This window comes from Megascapheus bottae, chromosome 13 (genome assembly GCF_031878675.1).
Source record: "Megascapheus bottae isolate mThoBot1 chromosome 13, mThoBot2.hap1, whole genome shotgun sequence".
Taxonomy (NCBI): Eukaryota; Metazoa; Chordata; class Mammalia; order Rodentia; family Geomyidae; genus Megascapheus; species Megascapheus bottae.
This window is the reverse complement of record NC_143521.1, coordinates 29,217,680-29,233,846: the sequence shown is the minus strand read 5'-3', so window position 1 is coordinate 29,233,846 and position 16,167 is coordinate 29,217,680. Positions and strand designations below refer to the sequence as shown.

At 41.7% G+C, this 16,167-nt stretch overlaps 1 protein-coding gene across 4 annotated transcripts in view; it reads right to left on the bottom strand.

The window, feature by feature from the left end:
- LOC150055730 (RE1-silencing transcription factor-like) overlaps positions 1-16,167 on the bottom strand; it is a 55,290-nt gene that overhangs the window by 13,174 nt on the left and 25,949 nt on the right. For 2 of the 4 annotated variants that reach the window (XR_016537389.1, XM_090343552.1), the window contains 3 exons: positions 12,227-12,350; positions 9,218-9,371; positions 7,447-8,018 (listed from right to left, as the gene is read on the bottom strand). Coding sequence is in view for 3 of the 4 variants with exons in the window: in XM_090343552.1 (XP_090199678.1) it covers positions 12,325-12,350 (26 nt within the window). In the remaining variant the exon portion in view is untranslated. Of the gene's footprint in view, positions 1-7,446; positions 8,019-9,217; positions 9,372-12,226; positions 12,351-16,167 lie in introns of those variants that run through there. The other 2 variants (XM_090343554.1, XM_090343553.1) reach the window with 1 other exon arrangement.

The following is a 16,167-nucleotide window of genomic DNA, read 5'->3' as shown; positions in this document are numbered from 1 at the left end:
TTTATTTCATTTCTTAGTAAAATATTCAGTAATCTGAAGGTTGTGATATTTGCTATTGGGTTAATATATCAAAAGCCTTTGATTTGTAAATTTTCAAGGGATGAATTTTACGGTACACAAATTGTATATCATATAGTCATTAGTTATAAAAGTCAATATAGGAAATATAAAATTAAAAGTAAAATAAAATGTATTCATGCACTATACTGTAAATTGGTTTCCTAAGGGGACATGTGTTAATGATTTTAAATGACTATAAGTTTGTTTTGGAATAGAACAAATAAGTACTTGACAATGAATAATGTGAATAAGGTTTTTCATATTTGCTGTGAACAGTTACAGGGAGGTAAAGATGAGGTTTTTAAGAACCCACGTATTGATATAGAAAATCTGGAAGTGAGGAGATTGGCGGAAGATGACGGCGGTTCAGTGTCTTTCTGAGCTTCTGCCAAGATTCCAGTTCTGGCAGCCGTAGGGAACAGTTCTTAACCACAAATCGATCCTAAGTAAGCTTTAGCGCTTCAGAGATCTCAGTCAGAAAACCGGTGCAAGAAGACAGCGTGGAACGGCGCCAGCCGCAAAGTGGCAATGGAGACAAGCTTCTCTTCTGAATCTGACTAGACAGCGCTTCTCCAAGGCGCAGACATGCCAGCTCCAGACAGAGCCAGACAGAGCCTGGGAGAGCCCAGAGCTGTCACCCGGCTGTGCGCGGACCTGCCAGCTTCAAGTAACTGGAGAATCCAGCAATTTGTTCCTCCGAGGAGAAGTTTCCACTTCCGTTCGAGGAATGGCATTGGGAAGGAATCCCCTCCCCCACCAGCTGAGAGCAGCGCCATCTTGACTGCTGGCAAAGACTGGGCCAATGCAATTGAAACCTGAGAGGTGGTGCTGGCAGCGCCATCATTCTAAAGGGCAAAGGATTTCCCAGAGATTCCTTAGCGGGAAATCCGGCCCCAGTGCTCCTGAAGTCCGGCCCCTGTGCCGGGCCACAGGCAGGGTAAACAAAGCTGCCAGTGTCTCTTTCAGTTTCGTTTTCACAATCAAGCAATCTGATTCAAAAAACCAGCAAAGCCAAATCATAAGAGAAAAAGACTTTCTGAAGTATTTGGATCCTGAATTTAGTGGAGACACAAGTTTCCTATCCTGCCCCCACCCCCAAAAGGGGATCTCCTTTTGGCAACACATCTGGTACCAAAACCCGGGAGGGGATAGTGTCACAGCATTCCCTCTGCTTCTCTTTCCAAGAGTCAATATACTTCATGGTCTCCCTTCCTCAAATTCAAACTTCCCAAAACTGAAAGAACCCAACTTCTTTACCTCTCACCTCTCCCACTGCTGGCTACACACCTGCCACACCATCTCCTTTCTAATTCTGGTGAGTGACTTCTGTCTGTGGATCCTCTGTTCTTTTTTGACAGGGGGATCCCCTACATCATTTCGTTAACACCTGAATTGAGAATTTGGCTTTACGTCCTTACAGACCCCTCCCCACTACATCCTCGCAGACCCCAACCTTCATGTCTTCATGGATTCCTCACTGTCCAAGTCCTCTCCAGATCCCCTCGTGTTTAGTATTCCAGTGGGGTCAGTTTTTCCCCAGCTGGGATACCCCCTTGGGATGTCTTTTACGTTCTCTACACATTCTTTTACTCAAGGACTCCATAAAGCCCAAACACCTTGCTTTCTATTACAATCGAGTCTGGACACAGTATAGGGTAGATGATTAGTCTCAATGGCCCCAAAATGGGACTTTTGATTATACTACTCTCAGAAATTTGAACAATTTCTGCCCATGGAATACTAAATGATGAGAAGTTCTATATGTTCAGGCTTTCTTGCTCTCTATACTTGTCCTTCTCATCCAACTTTACAACACTGACTCCAAGGCAGACTTGCTCTTCTCTTGGACCTACCAATGTAAAGCTGTCTTCCATTCCTGAAGAAGGAACACTAAGCTGACTGCTCTTCTCCACCTCATCCTTTTTGTCTTCTCCAAGTCTTGGTTATGTGTAAGAGATTGTCTGTTGGCGAACATTTTTGTTTTCTGTTGGTCGTAGGGTTTGAACTCTGGGCCTGGGTTCTGTACCTGATCAACATTAGCACCCTACCACTTGAGCCACAGCACCACTTCCAGTTTCTGGTGGTTAATTGGAGATAAAGAGTCTCAGGGACTTTTGTGCCCAGGCTGGCTTTGAACCGTGATCCTCAGATCTCAGCCTCCTAAATAGTTAGGATTACAAGTGTGACCCACTGGTGCCCAGCTAAAAGTTTTATTTTCAGTTTTGTTTAGTGTTGCTTATTTTTCTAGCATTGACCATCTGGTTCACCTGGTTCTATAGTGCTATAGGCAAAATTATCTTTTGCCACTATTAATTCCAGAAAACACATGGCTTATATATATATATATATTTGTGTGTGTGTGTGTGTGGATCATAGGGCTTGAACTCAGTCTGGACATTGTCCCTGAGCTCTTCAGCTCAAGGCTACCGCTGTACCCTTCAGCCAAGCCCCACTTCCCATTTTCTAAGGGTTAATTGGAGATAAGAATCTCAGGTCCTTTTGTGCCTGGGCTGGCTTTGAACCTTGATCCTCAGATATAAGTCTCCTGAGTAGCTAGGATTATAGGTGTGAGCCACCATGGCTTGTATTCATTTTAAAAACCTAAGTGTGCAGTAAACTTTTGTGCATAAGTATGTGTGAGCATGTTCAAAACAACCTCATTTTAGTGCATAAGAAGTGTCATCATGGGGGCCTAGAGCATGGTCTAGTGGTAGAGTGCTTGCCTTGCAAGCCGTGGGTTTGATTCCCTGATACCACTTACTCAGAAAAAGCCAGAGGTGGTGCTGTGGCTCAAGTGGTAGAGCACTAGTCTTGAGTAAGCCCAAGGACAGTGCCCAGGTCCTGATTTTAATCCCCAGAATTGGCAAAAAAAAAAAAATGTGTGTAAGGATTATTACCTTACGTCAATTGCTTTTGTAATATTAAACTTGTCGTTTTTTACATAACTAAAACAAAGTTCACTTAAGTGTGATAGTGTCCTTCAAATGAACACCTTTTAACTTGAATGCTATTTTTCACTGTGTAATGTCTATTTCCAGAGAAGGTAAGCTGTCTTGGTACAGATGTGACAATGGTTGCAATCTTAATTAGCATCCTGAAGCACTAGTTATAGTCAGTTAAAAATGAAGATTGTTTAATCAACTGTTGTCTTAAAATTCTCATTATGACCACTATTTTGAGTTTAATTTGGTCCTCTGCATCATTTACAATCACAGAGGGAGAGATGATTCTTAGCAGTGTGTCGGATTTAACTTTTATTTTTTTTTCTTTTGCCAGTCCTGGGCTTGAGCTCAGGGTCCTGATCATTGTTCTTGGACTTTCTTAAGACTAGAGATCTACCACTTGAGCCTCAGGTCAAGTGCACGCTAGGCAAGCACTCTACCACTAGGCCAAACTCCCGGCACCTTAACTTTTATTCTTAATAAATTCAAGTCCTGCTTAAAAAACTGTCTCTTGATCTCCTTGTTGCTTCAATTGCAAACAAAAAGGGGCTCTTGGCATCAATTCTCACTTGATCTGTCAACCACAGCTCTTCCCTCCCCCTCCCCACAACATGAGACATGCCATGCCACCAATAAGTAAATGGGACAAGATCCCAGTAAGGAGCAGATATTTCCAGGACAAAGCTCATCCTAGCAATGGGGGATCACCCAGAGGTAACTGTAAAGAACTGTGCAGATAAGGGGATGGTATCAGATCCAAACTAGAGTCATACTGTGCTTGTTCTTTCAAAATTAACCAGGGCCAGGAGGTCTAAAGAAAATAGTTAATAAGCATGCCTATCTAATGTTCACACCTGTCTTCCTTCTAACTGGACAGGAACTTGTATCTATTACCTGCTTTTCTATTTATAGTGAATCCTATCCATACTCTATAGTCCAGAGATCCATAATCCAGACATCTACAGTCCAGTTACAGGACTTCCCACCAGGCCTTTAATCACTCCAATCCAGCCCCAGCTTCTGACAGTTAGTCTTAACTAGTCTTTCATGCTCTCCCCTACCAAGTCATCAGATGTTCATCAGTCAGAAATGGTCAGAGACATGATCCACCAAGTTCAGAACTGCCTGGAATGCAGGAGATGAGAACTAGCCAAGTTATCTTTTTTTTTTTCTTTTCCACCCTGAATGGATGGCTGCCCTTCTTTCTGCCACTTGTGTGTGCTCTAGTAGGTTTTTGTTCCTTTTCTTATTGTTCAGTCTCTGTCTCATAAGACTTCTTTCAGATTCCGTCCAAAGACACATACTTCTGTTCACCATCACAGAACTGTTACTGCTGCTTTCTCCTGGACATGACAACATCTTGGCCTTCTACCCCAAATACCAATGCCCCTTGTCAGAGGGAAGTGTCCAGGGAGAGTTGGCACCCCTTTATAACTATCAAAAGGCTAGAATGTTAGGTCTGCCCAATGAGTTGGGGGGATGGTCCTTCCCTTTGCTCTCTCACTATGCATGACTGTCAGCCTAGATTCTGTAGCCTAGGCAACTGTCACACCTGTGGGCAGCAGGACAGCCCTCCCCCCCACCTCAGGCTCTAAGGTCACCAATCTATTATAGTCCCACCTCCTCCTCAACTTCTACACAATCTCTCTCCCTGTCTTCTCTTTGCATGCCTTCATCTCATGCGGGTCAGTGGATTAGTTTCTCTTAATAAACTTTCTTCTGCCTGAACAAAGTGGGGGGTCTCCTTTAAGCAACCCTTATAATAACCAATTATCTTCCTAATTTCTTCGGATGTCCCTATTCTCACTAACACGCAGAGCACCAACAAAAAACTACCAAGGAGCACATGGCTCAGCCCAGTCACTTGTGACACCATCTTTCCCCAGCCCCACTCACAGCATCATAGAGTTGCTTCATAGCTAGAAATTCACAATGTAGACTGGTAGTCTGACTGTAAAATTCAATTGCCTATCCATGAGTGAAAGCAAGATACAAGTTATAGCTCATTCTTTGGATATTTGCTGCCAATTTTAGACTATTTATGGTAGACACAGCTAAGTCTAAGACCAACAAGGTGGTCCTGGGACCTGAAAGGGAGTCCAAAGGGCAAAGAGCGCATTGACTTTGGCAATGAAGCTCACTGGGCAAGGAGCAGAAGGCTAAGCCACCACTAGCCAGCCATACATAGGGGTGATTCTGACTGACATCCCTGAAGCTACCCGGCATAGAGTATCACAAGTATTCAAGTATTGTGGTCCCCAGGAAGAAGGAAACATTGCATGGGGACCCTGTGGCTTTCAAGAAGGAGGACTATCTGAGCAGACCCTTCTGGCAGTTTGACATTGGCAGATATCCAGTCACCCTCTGTGCCCATGAAAGGGATGAAGGAGTCTCAAATAGGGGCTCCTATTTATGCTAGCAAGGAGCGCAATGTGCAGAGACCCTCATGGCTTATCAACACCAGCCAATGTGCCCACACAGAAGTACATTATGGAGAAAGAAGATCTTCCACCAACCACATCTGTCACACTGGATCAGGCTATGTGCAAGCTCAGCAAGACTGGCAAATTTCCAATCATGTCAAGTGTCTCTACATTGGGGACAGAGGTCGTACAAAATCTCTTGTTTTTGCTGAGGAAGATGGCTACCTTCACACACCCCTCCCGATTTGACAAAACTGTCAAATACACAGCCACCCTATGTTCCCAAACACTAGAGAGTGGAGCCCTCAGGAGACCGTCTATTGGGGCTCCTGTTTTGGCCACACAGGAGGATCATCTGTACAGATGCTTTGGGCTTTCTGATAAATATCCAACCCCCATGGTTCTTCATAGAGTGGATGAAGCAGCCCACAAACCATCTATTGAGGATCCTGTTTCAGCTGCACAGGAGGATCACCTGCACAGACGCTCTGAACTTTCTGATAGATAGCCAACCCCGGCCCCTGTGTCTCCACATGATGAATGGAGAACCTTGCAAAATATCAATTGGGGCTCCTGTTTCAGCTAAACAGGATGATCATCTGCGCAGGCCCTCTCCAAAAAATCTATTGGGGCTCCTGTCTTTGCCACACAGAATAATTGCCTGCACAGGCTCTCCAGGATTCCTGATTAATATTCAACCCTCAGAGGTCCCCATATAATGGATGAAGCATCTCACAAAGCATCTCTTGGGGTTCCTGTTTCAGTTGCCCAGGATGATCATCTGTACCCACCCTCTAGGATTACTGATCAATATCCAACTGTCCTGAGGCCCTATAGTAGATGGAGCACCTCCCAAAACACCTACTGGTGTTCCTGTTTCATTCAGCCTCAAAGGATGATCATCTGTGCAGTCTCCTGGCTTATTGATAAATGTGCCCCACCCCAACTCTGAGTCCCTCACACATGCTCCTGCCTTGACAACAAACTGACAAATATACAACCACCCTGTTTTCCCAAACATGGGCCAGAGCCCCCAGAAGACCATCTATCTACTTGGGCTCCTGTTTTGGCCACCCAGGAGGATTATCTGCAAAAGCCCATATGGGCATTCTCAGAAACACCCCACTGTCCCAAGTCGCCATCTAATGGACAGAGCACTCTGCAAACCGGAGCTCCTATTTTGGCCAAAAATGAGTATCTACAAAGCTTCTACTGGACTGCTGACCAGAAACAGAAGAGGTGGCAGCCAGACCCTGCACACTTTCTCCTCCTGAGGAGTAGCATCAGCTGCTCACCCTCCTAAGTGAGCAGTGTTATCACTGTGTAGCCACTGAGAACCTCCAGTCATCACCTGGGGCTCATATGAAATTTACAACCACATCTCCTCACACCTTTGATGTACCCTCCAAGCAAATTACCCGCCTGTCACCTCCTAATGAACTAAGCCCAGAAATCAAGCCATGTACTTATTGTTCTTTGAAATCTGATATTGGAGCCAAAGATTCACAGTGGAAAAAACACAGACCCTTCAATAATTTGTTTTGGGAAATCTGGGCATCCATATGCAGGAAACTAAAAGTGGACCTCAGTTTATCACAATGTACTAATATCAACTCAAAGTGGATCAAAGATCTCAATGTCAGACTCAAAACTGAAATTATTGTAAGAGGGAATGGGAGAAACACTAGAACTCAGGCATAGGCAGAAACTTCTTAAGACTCAGGGCAACACTAGACAGGACAGACTTGACAAGTGGAACTACATCAAAGTAAAAAGTTTCTGCACAGCAAAGCACATATAGTTACCAAACTATAAAAATAGCCAACAGTCAATAAACCAATCATTACATGGGCAAAGGAGCTAACGACAAGAAAAAGGTGAGAACAGCAAAGAAACATATGAGAAAATGCTCATCATCCTTGGCCATAAAAGATATGCAAAAAAAGCAGCTATGAAATTCCATCTCAGCTAAGTTAGATTAGCCAACATTATTCAAAAAACAAACATTGGCAGGGACATCATAAGCCAGGATATGATAAAGGTATCTTCACATCCACATTCAGTACTGCACTAGTCACAATAGCCAAGATATGGAAACATCTCAGATGCCCCACAATAGATGAGTGAATCCAAAAAAAGAAGAGAAGGAAGAGAGGGAATGGAAAAGGCTGAGGGAGGGAGGAAAAAAGAGGGAGGGAAGGAAAGAGGAAAAGGGAATACTCTTCTCTTCCCCCTTTGATTTCATATGGGCTACCCTCACCTGGGACAGGTTTTTCTCCACTTCATTACTCCTCATTGGAAATGATCTCATAGACATACCCAGAGATAAGCTTTTCTAACCTCCTATCCCCTTCTCAATCGAATCTAGCCAGCCTGATTAAATATCAGCCACCCCATGTCAACTGTGCACCTAAACACATCTCATCTATAACTGGATGACACATCTACATTTGACCCCCAAAAGCTCATGTTTAGCACAATGTGTTCAGTTCCTAACCAAGAGTCCATACAGTTTCACAGTTTTGGTATTATTCAAAAGTTCAAGTCCAAAATTTCTTCTGAGATTCAGGGGCAAAGTCTTAGTTGTGAGGCCCTGAAAAATCAAAAAGTAAGTTATACATTTCCAATATACAAATGCACCACCCACAAAGTGGTGAGTTGTGATATAGGAAGAATGGAACCAAAGTAAGACTGAAAACAGGGCAGAGCAATCATTAAATACAATAGCTATGTAACCATCATCCAGAGCCTGTGGTAGCATCAGTTAAATCCCAAAGGTTTGGAGCAGCTCTGGTCCCAAGACCTTGCCAGCTGCAGCCTGTGTGGTCCTTCAGCTCACACCACTCATTGTCTATGGCTCTCCTGGATTCTCTATAGCAGCTTCAGCTTCAATCTCACTTCTTCCTTTGACATCTTTGTATCCTCCTAACTCTTCCATTGCAAATGACTGCAGAGCTAGCAATGTGGCATGAATGCCAAGATCGGATGCAGTTCAAGCAGTAGTTGGGCCCTAAAAGATCCTGGCTTTAGCTGTCCTTGAGTACCTGGATAACCAACCAAGGAAAATACTTTCCTAAGCAGCCTTCTGGAACAAGGCATCCCTGAGCATTTCCTTCTCTCTCAACCATGCTCTTCTCAATGAATTCAACCATTTCAGGCTTGAGCTTGCCTATGGGTGCATTGTACACATTCATAACATTCCCTTACTTTTTTTTTTTTTTTGCCAGTCCTGAGGCTTGAACTCAGGGCCTGAGCACTGTCCTTGGGCTTTCTCAAGTCTTGAGCTCTACCACTTGAGCCACACCACCATTTCCAGCTTTTCTATGTATGTGGTACCAAGGAATCAAACCCAGGTCTGTGCATGCTAGGCAAGTACTCCACCATAAGGCCAAACTCCGGGCCATGTGGTTTCTTTTTAATTACATTAATCTTTAAACAGTCAATATTCATTGGTCCCAGTTTTTTACATGTGCCTCTTTTTTTGGGGGGGGGGTTCTTATAATGCTCACTATAAATATGGCTAAGGCTCTTCACAAGAGTCACACCATGGTCCACATGCTGATTTGTCTTGAAATTTCCTGTCATATCAACTCTATATTTACCCTCACACCGAATTTCAGGACGTGGACAAAATAGCAGCAAGCTCTTTTCTGGTCTGACACATCTGGCCTCTAATGCAATTCCCAATAGAGGCCTCATCCTCAGACCTTATTTGAACTCTTTACTGCCTGCATGCCCCAGCAGCACTGTGGTCCAGGTGTCCAACAGAATTGTCCGTTAAGGTGTACTTACAGCATTTCAAGGCTGTTTTAGACAGCGTCCAGAACATCTCCAAATTCCTCCCACCACATATCTGCAGAGACTTCTGAATCACATTATCGGGAATAGTAACAGCAAAATGTCCACTCTCAGAACCAATGTGGTATGTTGATAACTTTTTCTGTCGCTGTAACAAATACAAGGAAAAAAAAAAAAACAGAAGGCCAAATAGTGCAAGAGCGAGGACTCAATATTTGCATACCCAATGATATGGACATGGTATGGGAAATATAAACACAACTACATAGACATAAAAACTTATGACTCATGGGCTGGGAGTTTGGCCTAGTTGGTAGAGTGCTTGCCTAGCATGCACGAAGACCTGGATTCGATTCCTTGGTACCATATACTTAGGAAAAGCCAGAAGTGGTGCTGAGGCTCAAGTGCTAGAGCTCTAGCCTTGAGAAAAATCCAACGACAGTCCTCTGGCCCTGAGCTTAAGCCCAGGACTGGTTAAAAAAAAACAAAAACTTATAACTACAGACATAATGTTTTATTACATTGATTAATACGTATATATGATATACAAACCCTTAGCCTAATTTTGATTATGTTCTAAAAACTAAGTGCCTGTGATTGTAAATAGAGATTCCCTTCTTGAATACTTGTTTGTTAAACACGTCATTTGAAATATGATGTAAAAATCAATGTTAATAAATTCTTTAAAAAAACCAGAAGAACTTTTTATTTTTGTTCAATACAGAGCTCTTTGTTCTGGGCCCATAAGGAGTCAGAACATCTCAGCAGCAGAGGCCTCTGGCATCACTATCTACTACTCTGTTGTCAGATGGAGTCTTCCCATCTTCCAGTGGGTTCAGTCCCTACTTTGTTGTGAGCCTGTATTTCAAGGTCTGCCCAGTTGCCCTCCCTTTCCCTGCAGCGCTTACTCCTGGACTCTACATAGCCTTCTCTGCCTTCTAGTTTTGGTTCAAAGAATATCTTCTCAGGATTACCTTCCTTACTTTCTTATAATTCATCACTCTTTCTTTCATTATTATTCTTTTTTTTAACCCAATTCATTTTATTATAACATTTTTCTAACTTTAACATGTCAAACTTCTTTTGTCCTATGGCATATGTGTTTATCTGCTATTAGCACTTCCTGAAGGCTCATATGTTCTGTGGAAGCAAGAACTTTGCTTTGATCTCATAGCAAATTACCCTGCACCTAATATAAGGCCCAGCATATAGCAGACACTCCATAAATACCTCTTATCTCACTACTGCTGCTTGTGGTACACATTCTGTCTGGAATAATTCTCTCTCTACTCCTTCCTTCTGATCACTTCCCTCCCCTCACCAGCCACATCCTTTATCACCCACATGGCCAACAATTTTCAAGAAGGTATTTGCTCTCACAGTAATTATTCATCTTAAGCGTTTAGCATTAGCCAGGCCCCTGTGGCTCACGTCTGTAATCCTAGTTACTCAGAAGGCTGAGATCTGAGAATTGTGGCTCAAAGCCAGCCCAACATTAAAGTCCTTGAGACTCTTATCTTTAAACCCATCAGAAAAACAGAAGTGGCGCTGTGGCTCAAGTGGTAGAGTAGAAACCTTGGGCTGAAGAGGTCAGGGACAATGCCGAGGGCCAGAGTTCAAGCCCCAGGATCGACAAAAAACAAAGACAAAAGAAAAAACAATCTGTTCACTTTTATTAAATCTTTGAAACTGCCATAAGAATGACACCAATATGCATTTGGTGTTAGCAAATTTCAAGTGAAAAAGTTGCAGTACTTGTGGGAAATGTCTTCAGTAGACAGATCAGAAGAAGCAAAAACAAAAACTTGCATATTGTTCAAATTCCATGTAATTCTTCAAAAGCAGAACTTACCACTACATACTGTAATACAATTGAACACAGTTTTAAATGCTCAGTGCATTATGAAGTTATTTATGGTGAATGAAATCAACATAAATCATGGACTGAACAAAAGGAATTCAAAAAATTGATTAAATCAAATAGACACTATAAGTTATGTTATTAGCAAACTGTGCTGACAAATTGGATTCAGAAGAGCATAGCAATAAGCATGAGCTTTCAAGCTGCACTACCAGGGGCCAATATTGAGCTTAGATTCAGTCCACTGGTATTTTTACCACATCTTAATTAACATCAACTACCTGTTCAAAGTTTTTAATTTGGACATATCCATATCTGCATCTGCTGAATCTTCAAGTAAATTATATGAAGTACTTGTGTTCAATTTTCCTCATCTATAAAAGTTAAATATTTTACTAAATAGTACTTATCATACAATCATATGGAGTGGGACTAGTAAGGCACTAGAAAATGGGTAATGGTGAAATATAACTTGGATGCAGGTTACAGATGTGGGGATGTGGAAAGGACGGCAGGTCATAGGAACTTCATCTCTACCTAGTACTCACCAGCACTGGGAAGTGGAAAAATGGAATGTCTGGAAGCTTAGTTATAAACAACTTATTAATTCATTTATTTATTACAGTAATAGTAGAGTTAATCTCATATTGCTACAGTATCTGACCTTATTACTTGGTATATTGTATATATGTTTATTTGAAATAGGAAAGGGAAGGGGGGAAAACAAGATGATTGGGAGGGGGAGGGGTATCAAAATGCGAGAAATAATGCAATTTCTATCTGGCGAATATACATTACAATAAAAATTAAATAAAATTAATAGCCATATTGGTCTAGAAACATTAAACTTAATTTTTTTCATTTGTACAGGGGTAAACACACTGTATTAAATATGTAAGGTCTTATCTACGTGGGTTTGATTACAGAAACTAATAAAGTATTCTCTAAATAATAAAAAAATAAATAATAATAAAATAAAAAATAGTAGAAAGATTATAACGAGGATAATATATGTTTGGGACTGACTGTTGGAGCCTAATCACTAAATGGGTTACTCCTGGGAAGTGAACTATAAGTTTCTGTGGTGGGACTCTCAGGAGTAAGACTGGTGCCTATAAGCAAGACAGATAAAGAGAACTTACTGTTTCTCTGGTCTCTTTCTGTGAGGATTCAAGGCGAAGACAGCCACGTGCAAAGGAAGAAATGGTCCTTTACCAGTCACAAGATTTGACTGGCATCTTCATCTTGAATTGGCCAATATCCAAACTAAGAGAAACATTTGTTGTTTAGAGTTCACAGAGTATGGTATATTCATTACAGCATCCCTAACTAAGGCTGTGTCAGTTTACTGGGACAAATGTGTAGGCAGATCTCTAAGTAAGTCATGAAGCAGGGTAACAAATTTATGAAGAGGAGGAATAGGAGATCTATTATTTTCTTTTATTGTTGGGGTAATGTATAGAAGGGTTACAGTTACATTCGTCAGGTAGTGGGTGCATTACTTCTTGCACATTGACACCACTTCTCGTGTTTTTGTCTCATTTCCCTCCCCCCACCCCCTCCCAATCATCTTGTTTCCCCCCTCCCCCAAAAGGAAGATCTACTAAACCATGTACACATATCTGCCTAAATTCCTTACTTAAACTTGCATTACAGTTCTCACAGCAAATCAATGAACTAACACCCCAGAGATACTTTCTGAATACACTAAAAATCGTTTGAAGTATGAATCAGGGATTTTACAAACATACTGAAAAGTATTTACTATGAAACTGAGCTAATTTACTGTGTGAGGAAATAAAAAACATTTTGAAAAGTGTATGGAGAATATTTACTTTCATGGTTTACATATCTATCTCTTTGTTAGAGATCCTTCACAACACAGTATCTTCCTGGAAAGTTTATATATACTATATTTGGCAATAATGAGCATGTTTGCCAACTGGCTGATAAATACAAAGGGTTCATGGTAAAAGCCTCACCACTGGGCTGGCTAAATCCTCCCATGCACTAGTAAGTGCACTCAGGAAAGGGACTTTTCAAATAAAAAGACAATAGCAACAAATGTGTTCTTGTGTATTTTCAGGAAATAGCTTTCTTTTGGTCCTCTCCCGTAGAGTCTGGAATGACTCCTGTATTCTCCAGATCTTACCTCTGCTGCCTACAGTTTTATAGGTCTATAAAAACCACAATAAAACTACTATCTCATGGTGTCTACAGTCTGTGATCTTTTTTTTTTTTCCTGGCAAGTCCTGTAGCTTGAACTCAGGGCCTGGGCACTGTCCTTGGGCTTTCTCAAGGCTAGTGCTCTACCCTTGAGCCACAACACAACTTCCAGCCTTTTCTGTGTATGTGGTATCAAGGAATCAAATCCAGGGCTTTGTATATACTAGGCAAGCACTCTATCACTCATCCACACTCTGGGCCTGTGATAACTTTTGATGGAAGAGTTGGTAAGCTGCTAGAAGCAGGGAAACAGCAGGTTTGTGTTCTCTTCTCTTAAAATATTCTTCTCTATGAAGGAAAACAAAACGATTCAAATGAGGTGCTTCTGCTACAGTACTATGTAGAAGTTGTGATTTTTTTTCTAGGATAACTATTTAATGAACTTAACAGTCATTTTAAATTATAAAATCATGGCTATTCTTACTTCAAAGTTTTGGTCAAATAACTGCAAGATTTTGCAATTTCAATAAACAGTTTCAAAGACCTTTAGATGCTAATAAGACCTACCAAGGCTAATTTTAAAGTACATATTACAGGTTAATAACTCCTGCAAAAGCAACAGGCTTGGAATATCAAAGGTTATAATTTTATAAATTCAAGTGACCATGACACAAACAAACATAAAACCACCCTTTAAGAGGGATTTAGCTTCTCATAAGCTTCTTCAAGGAATGCTGGCATGCTCTGCACCTGGGATGAATTCTGAAGCACATTCAAGTCCTTTAGAAGAGCACTGTAATTTGGAATCATTGTCAAAATCTTAGAAGTTATTTAAATTGATAGTTTTCAAATTATATATATATATATATACATACATACATATGTGTGTATATATATGTGTGTGTATATATATATGTATATATATACATATATATGAAACTGTCAGCTGGAGAGAAATCTTGTTGGTATGCAGTCTTTTTATAACAAACTTCTTACGATTCGATTTGATCATTACTAGTAATATGTCTTTTGTGTGGTATATGAACAAAACAAAGCCAAAATTGTTTTTCTTTTGTCTTTGTTTTTTGTGGATCATGGGGTTTGAACTCTGGACCTAGGTACTGTCCCTGAGCTCTTCAGCTCAAGGCTACCACCCTACCCCTGGGCCTGGGCATTGTCCCTGAACTCCTCAGCTCAAGGCTACCACCACCCTACCCCAGGAGCCACAACCCCACTTCTGCTTTTCTAGCAGATTAATTAGAGATAAGAGTCTCACTGTCTTTTGTGACCCTTGAGCCAAGCTCCATTTCCCATTTTCATCATTTCATATGGTCATATAGATACATTACTTCTCACACACTGATACCCCTTCTCATGTTTCTGTCCACATTCAGTATTCTTTTTCTGTGTTTTTTTTTTTTTTGCCAGTCCTGGGCTTGGGTTCAGGGCCTGAGCACTGTCCTTGGACTTTCTCAAGGCTTAGCACTCTACCACTTGAGCCTCAGCACCACTTCCAGCTTTTTTCTATGTATGTGGTACCAAGGAATCGAACCTGGGGCTTTGTGCATGCTAGGTAAGCACTCTACCACTAGGCCAAACTCCCAGCCCTTTCTGGTTTTTTTTTTTTTTTTTTTTTGAGATGGGTCATGGGGCTTGAACTCAGCCTGGGCTCAGTCCCTGAGCTCTTCAGCTTAAGGCTACCACCCTAATCTTGAGTCAAGTCCCACTTCTCTTTTCTAGATGTTAATTGGAGATAAGAGTCTCAGGTCCTTTTGTGCCCGGGCTGGTTTTGAACCTTGATGGGCTGGTTTTGAACCTTGATCCTCAAATTGCAGCCTCCTGAGTAGCTGGGATTACAGGTGTGAGCCACCATGCCTGGCTACAGAATTCAGTTTTGATGAGCAAGTCCTATGTGTATAGTGCATCATCCAAGGGGGTTGTTTCCTTAAAACAAATAAGAATCTCTTATGATAGCTTAATGAGACCGAACTTTTTTTTATGGCAGTCACTCTAACACTAAAGTTAGGGATGCTACAAGACCACTTTTGTTTTTGCTTTTTTTTTTTTTTTTGTGGGTCATGGGGCTTGAACTTGGCCTGGCCTTGTCCCTGAGTATTTCAGTTCAAGGCTATCCTTGGGCTAACCCCCACTGGAGATAAAAAGTCTCAGGTCCTTTTGTGCCTGGGCTGGCTTTGAACCTTGACCCTCAGATCTCAGCCTCCTGAATAGCTAGGATTCCAGGCATGAGCCACGGTGTCCAGCCACAAGCATACGTTGTAAGACTATAAACATGGACAAGCTTCACCTTTACAGCAAAGAGCTTGTAGGGGCTCATGCCTGGAATACTAGCTACTCAGGAGGTTGAGATCTGAGGATCACAGTTTGAAGCCAGTCTAGGCAGGAAAGTCTATGAGATGTTTATCTTCGGTTAGCCACCAAAAAAATGGAAGTAGACCTCTCATGTCTAATAAAATACTCAGAAAAGGCTCAAAATGGCACTGTGGCTCAAGTGGTAGTGCACTAATATAGAGGAGCAGAAGCAGCTCAGGGACAGTACCCAGGCCCTGAGTTCAAGCCCCATAACTGTCAAAAAAGTAACCAGCAACAAATGTTCTTGTATAACAACTTGTAAACAGATATTTAAAATGGTGCTTTTGCTGAGGAACACTAGTTTCTTCTATGTGCTCACAAATGAACAAAAAACAAGATAAAAGCTTCCATTTTGTATCTGTTGTCTGTTTTGTTTTGTTTTTGCTCTGAGTCATTCTACAGCCATCTTGGAAGCCGGGATCAGAGATCCTGCCAGGAGCCACAGCTCACCAATCCTGAGACAAGAGTTCACCTACGCCTGCTGTCTTTCCCCATGAATATGGAACACTTGCGGCTGTGTGGCTGCTACTACTTGACAACAGACAGA